This window comes from Condylura cristata, unplaced genomic scaffold (assembly GCF_000260355.1).
Source record: "Condylura cristata isolate star-nosed mole 26May11 unplaced genomic scaffold, ConCri1.0 scaffold00008, whole genome shotgun sequence".
NCBI classification, from domain to species: Eukaryota; Metazoa; Chordata; class Mammalia; order Eulipotyphla; family Talpidae; genus Condylura; species Condylura cristata.
In genome coordinates, this window is record NW_004567109.1 from 62979313 (window position 1) to 62995466 (window position 16154).

At 55.0% G+C, this 16154-nt stretch overlaps 3 protein-coding genes across 4 annotated transcripts in view; 1 reads left to right on the plus strand and 2 right to left on the minus strand.

Annotated features, from left to right (window-relative positions):
* The first annotated feature begins 688 nt into the window (after positions 1 to 688).
* On the plus strand, positions 689 to 11605 carry SLC34A1 (solute carrier family 34 (type II sodium/phosphate cotransporter), member 1). 2 transcript variants are annotated; one of them, XM_004679264.1, is made up of 12 exons: positions 689 to 820; positions 942 to 1091; positions 1169 to 1297; positions 1369 to 1512; positions 2685 to 2796; positions 2901 to 3096; positions 3176 to 3271; positions 8343 to 8412; positions 8654 to 8821; positions 9867 to 9983; positions 10081 to 10205; positions 11102 to 11605. In XM_004679264.1, the coding sequence occupies exons 1-12, from the start codon at positions 712 to 714 to the stop codon at positions 11603 to 11605; spliced, it is 1920 nt and encodes a 639-aa protein (XP_004679321.1). In that variant the 5' UTR covers positions 689 to 711. The 2 variants fall into 2 exon arrangements, with proteins under 2 accessions (XP_004679321.1, XP_004679322.1); XM_004679265.1 differs by lacking the exons at positions 8343 to 8412; positions 8654 to 8821; positions 9867 to 9983; positions 10081 to 10205; positions 11102 to 11605 and adding an exon at positions 4480 to 4530.
* A 1724-nt stretch (positions 11606 to 13329) lies between these two features.
* PFN3 (profilin 3) lies at positions 13330 to 13743 on the minus strand. The gene has a single exon (XM_004679266.1). It carries the CDS (start codon positions 13741 to 13743, stop codon positions 13330 to 13332), a length of 414 nt encoding a protein of 137 aa, XP_004679323.1.
* A 790-nt stretch (positions 13744 to 14533) lies between these two features.
* Positions 14534 to 16154, minus strand: part of F12 (coagulation factor XII (Hageman factor)) — a 6197-nt gene continuing 4576 nt past the window's right edge. Inside the window, exons 7-10 of the mRNA XM_012722142.1 lie at positions 15892 to 16149; positions 15642 to 15791; positions 14970 to 15118; positions 14534 to 14886 (exon numbers count right to left, since the gene is read on the minus strand). Coding sequence (XP_012577596.1) covers positions 14719 to 14886; positions 14970 to 15118; positions 15642 to 15791; positions 15892 to 16149 — 725 coding nt within the window. The 3' untranslated portion in view covers positions 14534 to 14718. The remainder of the gene's footprint in view (positions 14887 to 14969; positions 15119 to 15641; positions 15792 to 15891; positions 16150 to 16154) is intronic.

Consider the following 16154-nt stretch of genomic DNA (forward strand, 5'->3'; position numbering starts at 1 on the left):
CCCCCTCTGATTGCAGGGTATTGTCAGCTCCTGCCCCCCCAACCCAGGGCCTCTGCCCTCACATCCCCTGCTTCCACCCAGTTAATTCCTGCTCGGCGCTCAGTCCTCTCCTGATGCTCTCTTTTCTCTCCTAAGCACGCACCTCCTTACACCCATATTTACCATTTCCCACCACTTTAAGGGATTATTTCACTACCTCTTTCTCTCCACTAGACAATGAACTTCCTAGGAGTTGCATCTGGATTTAGTCACCCCTATCTCACAGCATCTAGTGCCATGCCTGGAGTAGAGTATGGTCCATAAATTCTTCTTACTTTTTAAAGATTTATTTTATTATTTATGCATTCAAGAGCTCGGGTGTAGAGGAGAGGCCTGCTGTGCCAGGTGAGTCACCTCCCTGGCTGGGGATCAAACTGGTGCTGCAGTGGCTGGGGACAGCTTCATGATGCTGAGACTTAAGCCCCTGTGCTCAGGGAGGCCCCATGCTCAGTAAATCCTTACTGAATGAATGAGTGCCGGAATCTAAGCACGAGTATGCACCTTTGGGTGTTAGCAGTTGGTGGTAAAAGGTGTTTTGCTGGGGTCGCACACTATGGATGTTCGTTTATGTGAGCATGCAGACGTTGGTGGGGGTGCATGAGTGTGTGTGAGTTTCCAGGACACCGCAGCTGCCATTTGGTGTTGACATGCAGTCCCACATGTGTACCCAGGATGATGTCCTATGGAGAGAGGCTGGGGGGCCCGGCAGTTTCCCCACTCCCAGTCCGCGGGAGGCACATGATGCACGGGGCAGCCTTTGCCTATGTCCCCAGCCCTCAGGGTGAGTGCAGTTCCCACCCCCAGCCCTTGCTTGCCCTTGATTGCCCTGATTGCCCTTGTCAAGGGTGAGGCCCTTCTCCAGGCTGGGACTTCTGGAACTCCTGACCGGCCTTCTTCCCCAGTCCTACACAGGATCCCAGGGACTTCTGCCTATGCCTTCCCCAGCCTGGGCCCTGTGGCCCTCACTGAGCACAGCTGCCCCTATGGGGAGGTTCTGGAGCACCATGACCCGCTGCCTGTCAAGCTGGCCCTGGAGGAGGAGCAGAAGCCAGGTGGGCCTGGGTGGGGGCAGCAGGGGCATCAGTAGCCACGGTCCGGGCTACTGTGCTCATGGCCGGTCCATCCCCAGAGCCTGGGTTGGCCCAGAAGCTGCGCCAGGCCGGTGTGACAATCCTCAAGGTGCCACTGATGCTCACCTTCCTCTACCTCTTTGTCTGCTCCCTGGATGTGCTCAGCTCAGCCTTCCAGCTGGCTGGAGGTAGGACTGGAGGAGGGGGCTGGGGAAGGGCTTCTGTCTGGCCTGAGACAGCACTGGCTCATGTTCCCTAGGGAAGGTGGCTGGTGACATCTTCAAAGACAATGCCATCCTGTCCAACCCTGTGGCCGGACTGGTGGTGGGGATCCTGGTCACCGTGCTGGTTCAGAGCTCCAGTACCTCCACCTCCATCATCGTCAGCATGGTGTCCTCTGGCTGTGAGTTGGCCACAGGGAGAGCCTGGAGGCTGGGGGAGGGGGAGGGGCGGTGCAAGGGGCTGGGGTGGCTTGTTGGGGCAAGGGCAGGAGTAGGGACAGGGGCCTGGGGGCCTCCAAATGTGGCTGGAGTCAGAGGGTCTGGGGGTGCTGCAGGAGTTGAGAAGGGCGTCTTGAGGGGAATACAGCCTTAGGAACAAGCGCCTCCATATTGCTGCACCCTCCTTATTCCGTGCAGGGAAACAAAACCAGAAAAAGTAGAGCCACAGCCTCAGGAGGCCTCAGGAGGTGTGCAGTTGAGCCCGGACCAGCTCAGGGGAAACTGCACAAGTCCATTTACATAGGGAAGTTGTTCCTGCACACAAGTCCTTCATTCAAGGAGTCAAGCAACTGAGGATGCTGGCTAGTTGAACCCTAGGTGTAGAACCCATAGACGCAGAGGGCAGACTGCCAGAGACTCCGGTAGCTACGGATTTTGATATCTGGGGATCCTGCAACCAATCCCCAAGGATACCAAAGGAAGGCTGTGATTAAGTTTTAGAGGAGTCAAAAGTCAGTTGTGCATTTTCAAGCACAGGGGTTGGTGCTTGTAGCTACCACGTTGTTCCAAGCTCAGCTGTATAGATACATGACTCACTGCACCTATGCCCTGTAGAACAGGCTCCAGGAAGGGCAGGCTCCACTGTAGGGCCACAGCACAGTCCCCAGTCCGCCTTACTGTTAAGGCTTGTGTCTCATTGATGAGGCCCGCCAGGTTGTGGAGAACAATCTCCTTCATTTGAAGTGAACTGAGCATAGAAGTAAATCATGTCTGCAAAATACCTGATAGCAACATCTAGATCAGCATTGGATTGAAGCACTGAGGACTAGCGGTTAGCTAAGCTGACACATGAAATTAACCATCACACTCAAGCACACGCGAACACCCTCGCGCAGGTATGCATTGCAGAGAGGACATAGCCCACATGCGGCTGCACCTATGAGCGTGCAGTGCGTGTACATCTGCTCACTGTGAGTGCCCACATGTACCTGTGACACTGAACTGAGGCTGGGCAGAGCCAGAAGCATGGCAGCAAGGCCCATTGAGGGCTAAGATGTGGGAGTGGCAGGAGCTGTGGTAGGGGCCAGAGCTGTGTGGCCCACTCAGTTAGCTCAGAGGTTCTCTCTTCTACCAGTGCTGGAGGTGAGCTCTGCCATCCCCATCATCATGGGCTCCAACATCGGCACCTCTGTCACCAACACCATTGTGGCCCTGATGCAGGCCGGGGACAGGACCGACTTCCGGCGGTGAGGGGGTAGAGTGGTGAGGGTCCGTGTTTGTGCGGGGAGGGTGATCCTTGCTAGCAGGAACCTGCAGCACGAGCGGCCTGCGACATGGCCTCCCTGCCCAGGGCCTTTGCAGGGGCCACCGTGCATGACTGCTTCAACTGGCTGTCCGTCCTGGTCCTGCTGCCCCTGGAGGCTGCCACTGGGTACCTGCACCGCGTCACTCAACTAGTGGTCGCCTCCTTCAACATCCGTGGTGGCCGGGACGCCCCTGACCTGCTCAAGATCATCACAGAGCCTTTCACTAAACTCATTATCCAGGTGGGGGCGGGGCCAGGCCCAGGGGCTGGAGGGAACAAAGACCCTACCTTCCCCCCCATCACCCACATATTGCCCACAGCTGGACAAGTCAGTGATCACCAGCATTGCCACTGGCGACGAGTCCCTGAGGAACCACAGTCTTATCCGGATCTGGTGCCACCCAGACACCATGGAGGTGGGTTCCCAGTTTGGTCCCAGCAATGAGGACTCCCTGTTCAGATAGCTGGCTGTTAGTGCCACCGTCTGTTTTAAACGCTCCAGAGAGACCTTGCAGATCTAGCCTGGAGAGGGTGGCCCAGTTACTGTGACACTGTAGCTATAGTAGACATTGTTAATCCCTCCCTGACTCACTCTGGCTTACGAACCCATTATCTGTTGGAGTTAGCATGTAACCTATCCACCCTAGCAGTTCTCAAGCAGCACCCAAAATACCTGGAACCTTTTAGAGATACCAAATATTATGCCTTTTCCTAGACCTTCTAAATCAGAAAGAAAAACTCAGAGAGTAGCACCCAGCAACCTTCAAAAAACCTTCTAGATGTGCTCCGTGTTCAAGTTTGAACCCTCCCAGTTTTGCAGGTAGAGAAATAGGCTCCAAGAAGCTAAGAAACTAGCTGGGAGCTTCTTCCCCCATTTCAGGGACCCCAAGCTCATGTCTCATTGTCTAGGGCTCTCCACTTCCACAAGGGGTATCAGGAGGATTAGTGACTCAGCCTTTCCATGTTTGGAGATCCAGGCAATGTGTGTGCGTGTGGGAGGGGGAGTTATTAGGGTACCCAGGAATTAAGACAAAGAGGAAACTGGCCCAGGAGCAGGCGAAGAAGGTCTCATGGAGACCTCAGAGACACAGAACCACTCCTGACATGGGGCTCTGTCCCCTGCAGACTGCCATCGGTGTGTCTCCTTATCCTCCTGCACCGTTTCTGCGATATTCTGGCTTCTGTGCCGGAAATGATGGTGTTCAGACCAACTACATCCAGCGAACTAGGAAACAATTAGCATGCTTTCTCAGTCATGAAAGGGGAAATGCTGCATCAAAACCATAACATGCAGTATTTGCTTCCTCTTAATTATCACACGCAAGAAGTCACTCCATTTAGAGCATGATACTGCACAGCACAGTTATGCCTCTCATCCTCTGCACTTGCTACTCCATGCAAACGGACCTTTATCCTGGCGTGAACAGAGAATATCCTTTCAACTTGCCGGAGAGGGGCCTCAGCCTCTGAGTGCACACAGCTCCAACGCAGTCCTGAGAATTCAAAGCAACTTGACATCAAAAAGCCCAGGCCAGCAGGGTCTACGCTGGCTCTGTGACCTCTCCGACACGGCCTCACCTTCTCGTGAGCTGTCCAAACTGCCCAAGTCCACTCTACTTCATAGCAAAACCTGCAAGAGAGAGAAATCACACACTTTGCGCTTCCTGAAAAATGAGCCACAGAGAGGGGAGCTTGGATTTGGTGTTCCTCTGAAATCCCTGCTCCCCACTGCAGCTGTCTTAGGCAAGGCCCCCTCATTTGGTGGAATGCTCACACGATGGTGGACATGAGCAACACATTTCCTGCAAGAGGAACCCGCTCCTGTTCCCTGCCTGGCCTTTTGGGGGAGAAGTAGATTCCAGGCCCAACTCTCCTTGAAGGCCTATCTTTAAAAGCAATGGGAATTTCAGATTTCGGTGGGGCTTGGAGAGTGGCTGGGGGTTTGCCCCTCAGCTCCCACAGCTGTGCGCTCTCTCCCACATGCATCAGTGGTTTTCCTGAGGCCACTGAGCTTCCCCATGCCCCCTTCCAGCCTGTCCCAGTTGCTCCAGTTTTGACCAACCTGGGTCTGACTTGTCTAAACCAGTCTCCAAGGAACCTACATCACCAAGATAGAGCACTGGGATTCTGAGATTTTCCAGATGGTGAAATAAAAACCAAAGACACTTATAGTTTCCAACACTTCTCAACACTCTGGGTCCTGACATGCTGGGGAAATGCCATCTTAGGCGGACTGTCAGCTGCACCTACCTGGACTGCCAACCTTGCCTGTGTGGTTTAAGCAAACATCTTTCGAGGACTTGCAACTTGGTAAGCAGGAATGATCATATCTCCTGTTCACAGACAAGGGATCCAAAGCCCAGAAAGGCTTGTCCAAGTCCATGCGATAGAGGCAAGTCGAAAATCGTATGGCATCCGGTCTTGACTCCTGACTCCCCATCTTCCTGCCTCGTCCATACCCTGGCGTTCCACCATTTCCCACTCCAGCCATCAGGCCTGAATGCCACCAGTGACCCCAGCCACGGGATACGGCTCCAGGAGAGCTACCCGCAGCCTTAAGACTGAGTTCTCTTTACCACCAGATGGCGCTGCTGGCATGGTGAGCGCCCTTTGCTCCAAAAAAAAAAAATTAGTTTTTCCTTCCTTTGGAGGGAAAAACTCCTACACAGGCCCACCTCCTGAGCTCTTCTCCCCAGGGAAAGCATTCCTGAAGCCAGACAGTCTTCTGTGAACTGGATTATCTTCAGTTTCCAGAGGTGCTTCCTCAATCTGGAGTGTCTGCTTGTACAGAAATCCCAACTCTCTTCCAAGATTCCTCACAATACCCCATGGTAGGGGTGGGCAGTATTACAGATCCCAGAGCTGCAGAGAAGAAAGTTGAGGCCCAGGAAGGTGACTGCTTAGTCCAGTGTCACAATGCTAGGAGTGGTTCAGGTGGGATTTGAGCTCAGGGATTTCTGAACCCATTTGTGCTGTTCTTACTGTAAAGTTCACCACCCCACAACCCCCCAAGGCACAGAAGGGATGGCAACGTTCTTGGGGTATGTTCCAGACCCTGGACCTCCCAGATTTTGGGGGGGGTGCATATAAGAATTGGAGTGTAGGCCAGAGGTGAAGTCGGGAGTAAGAAGATTCACCAGAGACAGAGCGGGGAGCAGAACAGGCAGATTGACTGAAACACATTGCTGAGGAGAGCAGCGGGCAGGTCAGGAGAGGTCTGCCACACCATGTGAGTCAGCTCCCTGGCCAGGGATCAAACTCCTAGTGGCTGATAGCTTGATAGCACTGAGACTTTAACCCCTGTGCCACCAGGAAGTTCCAACCCAGCTCTTTATCCAGGTTGGAGAGTCAACCTTTTCCTTCTGTCCAGCAAGAAAACCCCAGAGCATGCTCTTTTGCTCTGCCATGCCCCTTACAAACATACACACACACTCACTCAGTCTGGCTCTGATGTCTAGCCTCTCTGTGCCCTGCCTTTGCACCCCTCTCATGCACTTTGAGGTCTCCCTTTGTGAGCTCAGTTAGGACCCCAAAACTCCAGACAAGGAGGTTCAGAAACCCCAGAAGTCTCAGCCCTCAGCCTCTCGCTGTCCCTACACTGCCTGCACTGAGTAGGACCACAGGAAAGTTCCTGTCCTCCAAACTCCCCAGGGGCTCAGAGTCCATGGATCCAGCCCAGGGTAGGTCAGTGACACAATGACTTGTCAGGCATCCACTCATTTCAGGGGAGTCATGTGCCCCCCAGGGCTCTAAGCTGGGAAACCCTAAGATCCACCAAGCCGCTTTCTCACTGCGCCGGGACCCTCAGGCATGTCTGTAAGCATTGTTGATCCTGAAACTAGAAAATCAATCACATCTGCCCCTGAATTCTGGATGGGCCTGGAGAGGGGAGATGCTAAACCATATGCCTTCAAAGCCTGTTTCCTGAAGGCTTGTCATGTGCTGAGTCCTACTGGGAACACTTCATCCCCATTTTCTCCTGTGACCTTTCCTAACAGCTCATTGACTGTCCAGCCTTAGAGAAGACAGCCTCAGGGGATAGCCTCTCGGTGTGGGAGCTCAAGGTAGTAGGTATAAGCAGCAGGATTTGAACTTAGATGGCCAGCTGCAAACACCTGTCTTTCCCCCTTTCCTATATCATGTCTAGCCCACCAGGGCCTATTTTCCCCTAGTTCCTCAACCTGTCATTCTGGCCAGAGTTTGAGGGGGCCCCCAGAGCCCTGGTATGTACAGTTGGTAACACAGGTCTTGCTCCAGTCAAAGATGCGTCTGCCACTAGAGAAAAAACCCAGCTGAAAGCCAGGTGCCACTGGGAGGACTCATCTCTGGCAGACATGTTATTCATGACACATAGTTTAAAATAAAACTGCAAGAGTCTGTGACATTGAAGGCCAGTACTCTCGAGATCAGAGGACATGGGGTGCAGAGCACCCCAGAGAATGGTACCAGGGTCCAAATCAGTTTTCAGAAGAGGCAGCATGCAATGAACAGGGACAAGTTGAAGGCCCAGCATTTCGCAGGTATTTTACCCCCATATCTTCAGTGGGCCACTTGCAGGACCTGCCCCACCAGGGCTCCATTCCTCCTCTGTGGGGTGGCTTATTCCCCGTGAAGCCCAGCCCAATTCTCCTTCCCCTGCTTTGTGGCTTCTGGGTCCCAAGAGAAAGATAAAGCACCCTACATAGCCCTGGGGAGAAGATACTCCGCAGCCCAGGGAGGCCCTACGTGAGCAGAGCCCCAGCCCACTGGCCTGCAGCGACTGCAGAGTGTGGTGTCAAGGGGTGGCTGACCTTTACAGGTGGAGAGTGTGAATGAAACTCCAGTGTCCTGGCTCCTCTTGAAGAGCTGGGCTATTTGGCCCTACTGGATCATGCGCCTGGGCGGTGACGGTGGCCAGGAGTGGAGTGGCAGCACACACCCCACTCAGCCCAAGCCTCTGGATGTTTGTTGGCCCGGCCTTGGGGTCTCTGACATTATGCCCTTGGATGCCCCTTTCAAACCTGTTTCCTCCCCTGAAGACATGGGGAGGGGGGTTTCCCCAAGGAGCCCCCCTTCAATGACCTCTTTCACTGAGGATATGTGGGGCCTCGATCCCCTGTCCCACTGTGCTCCCCCCACCCACTCCTTAGAGGAGAAGATAGGACAAGGATGCCAGAGATGTAGGATTGGCCATGGTGGAGGGACAGTGTCAGGTAAAGAGGTCATGGTCAGTGGCGTCCAGGCAAATGAGGTTGAAGAAAATCAGAACAGAGAGCCACTTTTGCCTCAGACGCGCCAGAGCAAGTGAGCCATGGGCAGACTGTTGGGCTCTGGGTGGCAGGTATTTTACCCCATGTCTTCAGGGGAGGAAACAGGTTTGAAAGGGGCATCCAAGGGCATAATGTCAGGAGGCCCAGCTCTATCTCCTCCACCCCCATTTCACCCTCACGCCAACTAGTCCCCATTTAGAATTTCCTAAATTCTCAAAGTTACCTCCTCTTCATGTAGGCTCCTATCCACATGCCCAGGGCGGAGGCCAATACCAGCCAGACCCTCAGAAATGCCACCATGGAGAAATGTGAGTGCCTGCAGCATGGGCGGTGTCCAGCATGGCAGGGGCAGAGCCTGGCAGGCCTGTGCCCGCGACTCCTCACCCCCACCCATGGCCACTTCTAACTCCAGGAGGACAGAGGCCAGCTAGCCCAGCCCCTGGGCTTGGGTGAGGCCTACTGTAGAGGGCGAAGGACTTTGAGGTTCTGAGTACAAAGAAGAGGCAAAGTGAGGGGCTGGGAGCTCATTCCCCCATTTTCCTACTGCAGGCAACCACATCTTTGTGGACACGAGGCTGCCTGACCTGGCTGTGGGGCTTATCCTGCTGGCGGGATCCCTGGTGCTGTTATGCACCTGTCTCATTCTTCTGGTCAAGATGCTTAACTCTCTGCTCAAGGGCCAGGTGGCCAAGGTCATCCAGAAGGTTATCAACACAGGTGAGCCTGGAACAGAGGGGGGGTCCCCTCCAATTCTTCAGTCTTATATTGCCTTGCTATATGATATGGGTAAAGCCTGGCCAGCTCTGAGCCTCAGTGTCCCCAGTGCTGGTTACCTGTGGCTACCTCTGGCCGTGGCTCCATTCTAGCAGGTGGCTGAAGAGATTCTCAGAGGCCATGCTTGATTCAATCAGCCCCTAGCCCTTAATCCTCTACCGGGTGCCAGTTTCTAAGTAGTGCCAGGGAGACAGAGGTGGGGAGCAGAGATGGATCCTGCCCTCAAGGGGGCTCACAGCCTGGGGGTAGGTTGAGGAGATGGGACAGGTATTGGCCAATAAACAGGTGCAGGGATAAATTCAGAGAGGCAGCCCCAGAAAACAACACTGAGAATGTCATAGTTTGGAAGCAGATGCCTGACTGTGGTGAATGAGCAGAGGCCTCTGGGACATTCAAGCAGAGGCCTACCAGAGGGGTCATTAAGATGTGGCTGAGAGGATTCAGAAGGAACAGCAGAGCAAAGCCTCCGAGGCAGGAACGGGCTGGGCAAGTTTGTGGCACAGGAGGTGACAGCAGTGCGTGGGAATTCAGTGGGCGACGTGGGGGGTGGGGGGGATGAAAGCCAACTGGGGGCCCCACAGGCAGGGTGGGTAATGGGGACGTTTGGAGGGTGTGGGGCAGTGGAGAGACACCATCTGATCTTCAGTTTAAGCTTCATTTTCTGCTTTTGGGGTCCTACCTTGCACCGACCTCACCAGACACTAGGATAAGGGGCATCCGTGCATCTGCGGGAGCTGTGGGAGGGAGCAGCAGTGTGCCGGGGCCGGAGTGCCAGTGGGTTTTCAGCAACAGTGGTGTGTGTTCTGAGTGCTGAGGGGAACATGTGGGAGTGAGAAGAATCTTCCTGGCAGAGGAAACAAAATGTGTGATGGAGCCAAGCTGAGAAGGGCCTAAAGGTGAGAGCAGAAACTGGCACCCACCTCTCCTCCCCGAGGAGGGCCCTGCTCTCGCTCAGCACTGACCCGGCCTGGTTGGCCTTTCCTTGCAGACTTCCCCACTCCCTTCACCTGGGTCACAGGCTACTTTGCCATGATGGTGGGTGCCGGCATGACCTTCGTCGTCCAGAGCAGTTCTGTGTTCACCTCGGCCATCACCCCACTCATTGGTGAGCGCGCTGGCAGAGGCCTGGGGGCTGGGGTCGGGCTGGGAAAAGACTGAAACAGGCAGGGGGGGGACCATACCCATCCTCTCTGCACCCCCAGGCCTGGGTGTGATCAGCATCGAGCGTGCCTACCCCCTCACACTGGGCTCCAACATCGGCACCACCACCACGGCCATCCTAGCAGCACTGGCCAGCCCCAGGGAGAAGCTGCCCAGTGCCTTCCAGGTGAGCTTAGGAGTAACTTTGGCAGAGGGAGGACAGAGCGGGGCTGGGACATGGGACCAGGTCAGGGGGGGCATAGTGGGTAATAAGTACAGTGGGACCCTGAACAATGCAAGCGTTGGGGGCACCAACCCAGCACAGTGAACATTCACATAACTGTGACTTGCCCCGAACTTGAGTACAGTCCTCCCTTGGGACCTGTGGGAGGTTGGCGTCAGGAGCCTCTGTTACCAGAGCCCGGCATGCCGCAGCCTCCGTGTCTGCAAGTTCTGCATCTGTGGATTCAACCAGCCAGCATCAGGGGCTGTTTGAATCTTTCACTGCAGATCCCCACAGAAAAGAAGTTTCCGAGTGTAAGTGGACCGTGTAGTTCAAACCTGTGTTGCCCAAGGGTGCTCAGTGTGACTGCCCACCAGGGGCTGCCCATTTGCCATCCTCAAGACCTTGGCATCTAACATAATCACACCAATAGAGAGCAAGTAGGACTTGCATTCTGAGGAAGGGGGGTCTATAAGACGGGGCCTGGCCTGGTCTGGGGACCACGAAGGCAGCGATGGCTGTTGGAGAAGCAAGAGCGTAACTGACAGCCGAGGAGCTGGAACAGGGCACTGGCCAATCAGGAGGCTGGGGTTGCAGAGCGGGCACGAAGAGGAAGACTTGAGCTCTTGGATTTGGGGTGGATCTTCTGGGGAATTTCTGAGAGAGGGATGAGTGGGGGGAAGTGGAGTTTATTTCCCAACTGGTCCACAACTCTTACAATATCTTACTGGGGCTACATCAGCCGCAGGAAGTGGCTTTCCTGACACCCAGGCCAGGCCAGGCCCTACTAACTGTCCCCACTGCCCTGACAAAGCGCTGGGGCCCCCGACCACCCCAGTCCTCCACCCTCTCCCCTGCAGATTGCCCTCTGCCACTTCTTCTTCAACATCTCGGGTATCCTGCTGTGGTACCCGGTGCCCTGCACACGCCTGCCCATCCGCATGGCCAAGGCGCTGGGTAAACGCACAGCTAAGTACCGCTGGTTCGCCGTCCTCTACCTCCTCCTGTGCTTCCTGCTGCTGCCCTCACTGGTGTTTGGCATCTCCATGGCAGGCTGGCAGGCCATGGTAGGCGTGGGCACACCCTTCGGGGCCCTGTTGGCCTTTGTGGCTCTTGTAAGCCTCCTGCAGAGTCGCAGCCCTGGGCGCCTGCCCAAGTGGCTGCAAACATGGGACTTCCTGCCCCACTGGATGCACTCCCTGAAGCCGCTGGACCGCCTCATCACCCAGGCCACCCTGTGCTGTGCCCGGCCTGAGCCCCGCTCACCCCCACTGCCCGCAAGGGTCTTCCTGGAGGAGCTGCCTCCCGCCACACCTTCCCCCCGCCTGGCACTGCCTGCTCGCCACAATGCCACCCGCCTGTAGGGTGCAGCCCAGACTGCCAGCTGGGTTCTAGTGCCCAGGGCAGCAAGTCAGAGGTGTGTCCATGCACTCTGCCCTTGTGCAAGTGCTCAGCGCTCTCCTGTGACTGACAGTCCACACGTGCGCACTTGTGGCATGTTTGGGTGAGTCTGTGTCAGGTGGCAGAGATGTGCTCATGCCCCTGTGGGGGCTAAGTCCAGGCTTCAGGATACCTGGGTATGATCTCTAGTCCTCTGCATGCATATCTGCAGACCTGGGCTTTCCCTGTGTACACACACCTCCAGCTGGGCTGAGCAGGAATAAGGGTGGGGCTGAGCATGTGACTTGCACTGTTTGCTGGTGTATAGATGTGGGTGCTTGAGTCACTGGCTGAACTCCCACACTTTCCCACTACCTTCCTCCATTCTCCATCCCCTCACTCAGGTTTACTGCACCACCACTGCAACCTCCTCCCCAACACTGCCTCATGGAAAAAAAATTAAAATGTCATTATGCATTTGCTAGTCTGTTTGCTTTCTCTCTGGGGCAAGGAGAGACCAAGCCTCAGAGTTCAGCACCACTACCCCCTCCCAAATTCACAGCAATAGCAGCATGCGCTGCCCTGGAGTTAGCCTGCAGTCATTCCCATGATCTCTATGGCATTAATAAGTCCAGCCCAAGATTCAAACTCCCTGAAAGACAACCCACAGCCCTGGGGCTACGGTCAGCCCTAAAGCACGTATGAGAGGGGCTTGCTGCACTTTGATTCCCAGTCCCACCAGGCTGACCACTGGTCTTTACCCACCTCTGGACTCACCCACCAGGCCCCCTCCCTCTCTCATGATTTCTGGAACGAGATCTGTTCTTCAGAAACAAGTGATGGGTCATGGCTTAGCAGGATCACAGGGGAGGGGCAAGGAGGGTAGAGATGGGCAAACAGGCCCCTCTGCATGGGAAAGAATGGAACCAGTCACCCTCCTTTCTGTCTTTGTTTTCTACCTTTGGTCAATAAACCAAACATCATTTGATACACACACGTACTCAATCCCAGAATTCAACTGCTCTTTTGCACAGGGCTTTTGGAGCTGAGCTAGGTCAAGGGATAGGAGGTGCCGAAGTTCCTCCCTCTAGCCCAGGTACACTGTTGTGGGGCTTTTGGGCCCATTGGGCAGTGGCAAGATGTAGGCCCCAGACCCATTGTGGTGCTCCTGGACGTGACCCCCATTTTGAGATAGATAGGGAGGAGATGCAGACCTGATGGCCCCAGAGCTGCTTTCCAAGTACCAATTCACCCTGTCATCCACTTGCCACCCTTGTTAATGCTGACTGGTGCCTAGGGGAGGAGGTGAGAAGTACACTGACTTCTAGCCAAGAGTGGGGTGTGGGAGGAGTGTGGAAGGAGGCAGTTTGTTCTGTACAGAGCTATGGAAAGGTTGCAAAGGCCTGAGCTGGAGTGTTTAAGGTCACGCTTTGGGATTCTTCCTCAGTTGCAGGGCCTGGGGAATGGGCCAAAGCACCCTGCCTCTGGCCTGGAGAATCAGGGCAGGACAAGAGGCCAGATCTAGAACACAGGAGGCTGGAAACTACTACTCAAAGTATCAGATCCACCAATTAACCCTTCAGCAGGAATTTTCCCAGGAAACTGGTTTCCTCATGCTACTCCCACTGGGCAAATGGAGGCTGAATGGGCCGAGCCCAGGTCAGGATTTATTCCAGCACCGTGCCTCGTGGGCCATTTGGCTATCCCACTAGGTACCCTGGGCGCGGAGCCCGTGGATTAACTCGTGCACGGTTTTGTTGAGGATGCCCCCGTGCACACCCCGGCGGCCCAGGAGCACAAGGAGCGCGCGCGGCGTGTGGCCCACGCAGAGGGCGCGCCCGTCCAGGCCTTTGGTGCGTGCGTCCAGCACTCCATCACCCTCCGCCAGCAGGTGGTCGCGGATGACGCAGCAGCGGCGGCCAGACACGCTCAGACCCGCCTGCAGGAAGGTGCGCCGGTCTGGCCCTGTGAGAACACCCACCTCCTGCGGGGAGATGGCCGCTAGCAGGCCTCCGGGCCGCGAAGCCCACACGCAGCGGTTGTCTGAGTGGCCCACGATGGCCACGTCGTCGATGCGCTGGTCCCGCAGCACTGCACTGATGTAACTTTTCCAGTCTCCCATTCCGGCTCTGAGTGCGTCCCTCGCCTTGCACTTACGAAGAATGTTCCACTGGGCTTGTGTGCTTAGAGCACAAAGCCACAAGGGGGTGGGGTTATGACGTTGCGGTACCGTGATGTCACAGAGCCGCTGCCTGCGCTGAACAATGGATAGGGTGTGGGATAGGAAATTGTTTTGCCTCTTAAGCCTGGTAATGTTCTAGTTATTCTGAGCGAGGGACTCGCACAGGTCAGAATAAGCCTTGTAAAACCAACTTGAATGGCCCAGCGAGCACAGTACACATGGATTTAAAAACAAAAAGATGGCAAGGGTGGCCATAGGACCCCTCAGTTTGGTAACCAGTCCACCTCCAGACCATGGTTCTCAGTTTGGAGCATGAGATGCAGTGTCCTGGGGGTTATGGGAGGGTACACACTGTTTTACTGTTAAGTGTTTCTAATTGTGGTTCTCAACTTCAGCTGCACCTGGGATCATCTGGGGAGTTTTTAGAACAAACTTCTACCCACACCTCAACCATTGAGACATTGACTTAGTTGGTCTGAGGTTGGATCTTGGGTGTAGTCTCAAAATCCCTTGGTGATTCCAATGAACAGTCGAAATTGAGAACTGCTGCTCTAGAAACTTTAAACCTTTTAGTATGTTTCTTGGGAGGAATAATACTTGTACAGGGCTTGTACACAGTAGGGTTCAGCTGGACATAAGTCTTACAAAAGATCTTAACAGAGTCTGTTCTCTAAGAGGTGTGGAATTGTTCAGTTTAATATCTTGACATATGTAAGCAGGAGGGCACCTCAGAAGAGCCAGGCTTTCCAAGCATTTTCAAAGCTCTTTATTGAGTACCTACATGGTGCCTGGCACTAGGCTAGCAGCACTAGGGAGTAGGGGAAGAGGGAACCCCATCCTTGCCTTCTGCAATCATGCCCCAGCCACCCTCCCACTCCAGAGTCACACAGTGGGAAAAGAGAAGTCCCTGGGAAGTCAGGAGGTGGTGTGCTGCTGGATCCAGTCTAGGTAATTGGACACATCAGTGTAGACACCAGGTTTATGGTGGTCACCACAACCTGAGCCCCAGCTGACAACACCTCGCAGGATAAGCTTGTGCCCTGTGTCCTCCTCCTCACACACCAGCGGACCTCCGGAATCACCCTGGGTTAGGAACACACAGCTCAGCATCCTTGGCCTGGAATCTACACTTGACACAGGGAGTATAAGAGGGCCCATGGGCTCACCTGGCATGCATCAGTCCCGCCCTCCAGGAAGCCAGCGCAGAGCATGCCAGGGACAAAGGAAGATCCATGCACGTGCGGGGCGGAGCAGAGCTCCTGAGAGAGGAGTGGCACCTGAGCCTCCTGCAGGAAGGTGGAATATTCCTGTGCCCCTGTGAATGGAAAGTGGCATCTTGGCTCCCTGCAGACAGCTTGCTACCCAGGTGATGGACCTGGCTACACCAGGTTCTTCCAAAACCACCTAATCTCTTGTCTCCCTTGCAGCAAGCTGGAGAGGGACGGATTTGTGGTTAGCACCATTAATGGACAAGGAAACTGAGGCCAGAGAGGAGCCAGAATTTGAAAGCACCCAGTGGAAGCAGGACTGTTTTGGGACCCCATGTCCACTCATTCAATTCAAACAACCTTGCTCCCCAACTAACCTACCCACTTCTCAACCTGGGGCCAGTATCTTGTAGCCTAGTCTCCCAACAGAAATTGTGATTCTCCCTTTACCCTTAAGGAGATTTCAGGACCTTCCAGTTCCTAGGAAAAATAGGCGGCAGAGACAAGGACTCTGCATTTTCACAACTCAGCAAGATCCACACCACCTGTCCATGGTGACGCTAAAGCTGTAGGTTTCTTGAATACCTTGGTAGCCAGAGGTCCCAACCTACCCCTGGTCATTCTGCCTACCCTCAAACTGGTGACCCCAGCCGGCAACCTCGCAGAGCATATTCCCAGTTTCAGTGGGGTGGGAGGCACCACTTGGCAGGCACACAGGTTGGATGTAGGGCGACAGGAGCGCGCAGTTGCCATCAGCTCTCTCCTGCAGGCGCAGCAGTGCTAACCCAGGTGAGGAGCAGAATGAGAACCAGACCCCAGCTCTGGGATTCTGAGCTCTCTCCCTACACTTTCCCTTGTCCCCGTAGGGACATCTACACACCCACGTCATGCTGGTAGGTAGTAGGTGAAAAGGCCTCGTGCAGGTAGTAGGCATGCACGGCCAATGTCTGGCACTGCTCACAGCTCTGGTTATGGCGGTCCTGGCCGAGTACCACCTTCAGCTCCTCCGGCTCTGGCCTGTGGTGTCGAAGAGGAAGCCTTTCGGATGTCCGGAAGGAGCTCCCCTCCCGGTTCCTCAGCTTCCTGCTGAGGGGTGCAGGGAAAGAAGGGGGGAAGGTGTGGGGGAGGGGGCGAAAAGGAGGG

Excerpts from the sequence above, each read along its gene's own strand:
- SLC34A1 (XM_004679264.1), top strand. The coding sequence starts at position 712 with ATGATGTCCTATGGAGAGAGGCTGGGGGGCCCGGCAGTTTCCCCACTC. Across the intron at positions 1,092-1,168 it reads GGAGGAGGAGCAGAAGCCAG|AGCCTGGGTTGGCCCAGAAG; the intron begins GTGGGCCTGGGT and ends GTCCATCCCCAG. Across the intron at positions 1,513-2,684 it reads CAGCATGGTGTCCTCTGGCT|TGCTGGAGGTGAGCTCTGCC; the intron begins GTGAGTTGGCCA and ends CTCTTCTACCAG.
- PFN3 (XM_004679266.1), bottom strand. The coding sequence starts at position 13,743 with ATGGGAGACTGGAAAAGTTACATCAGTGCAGTGCTGCGGGACCAGCGC.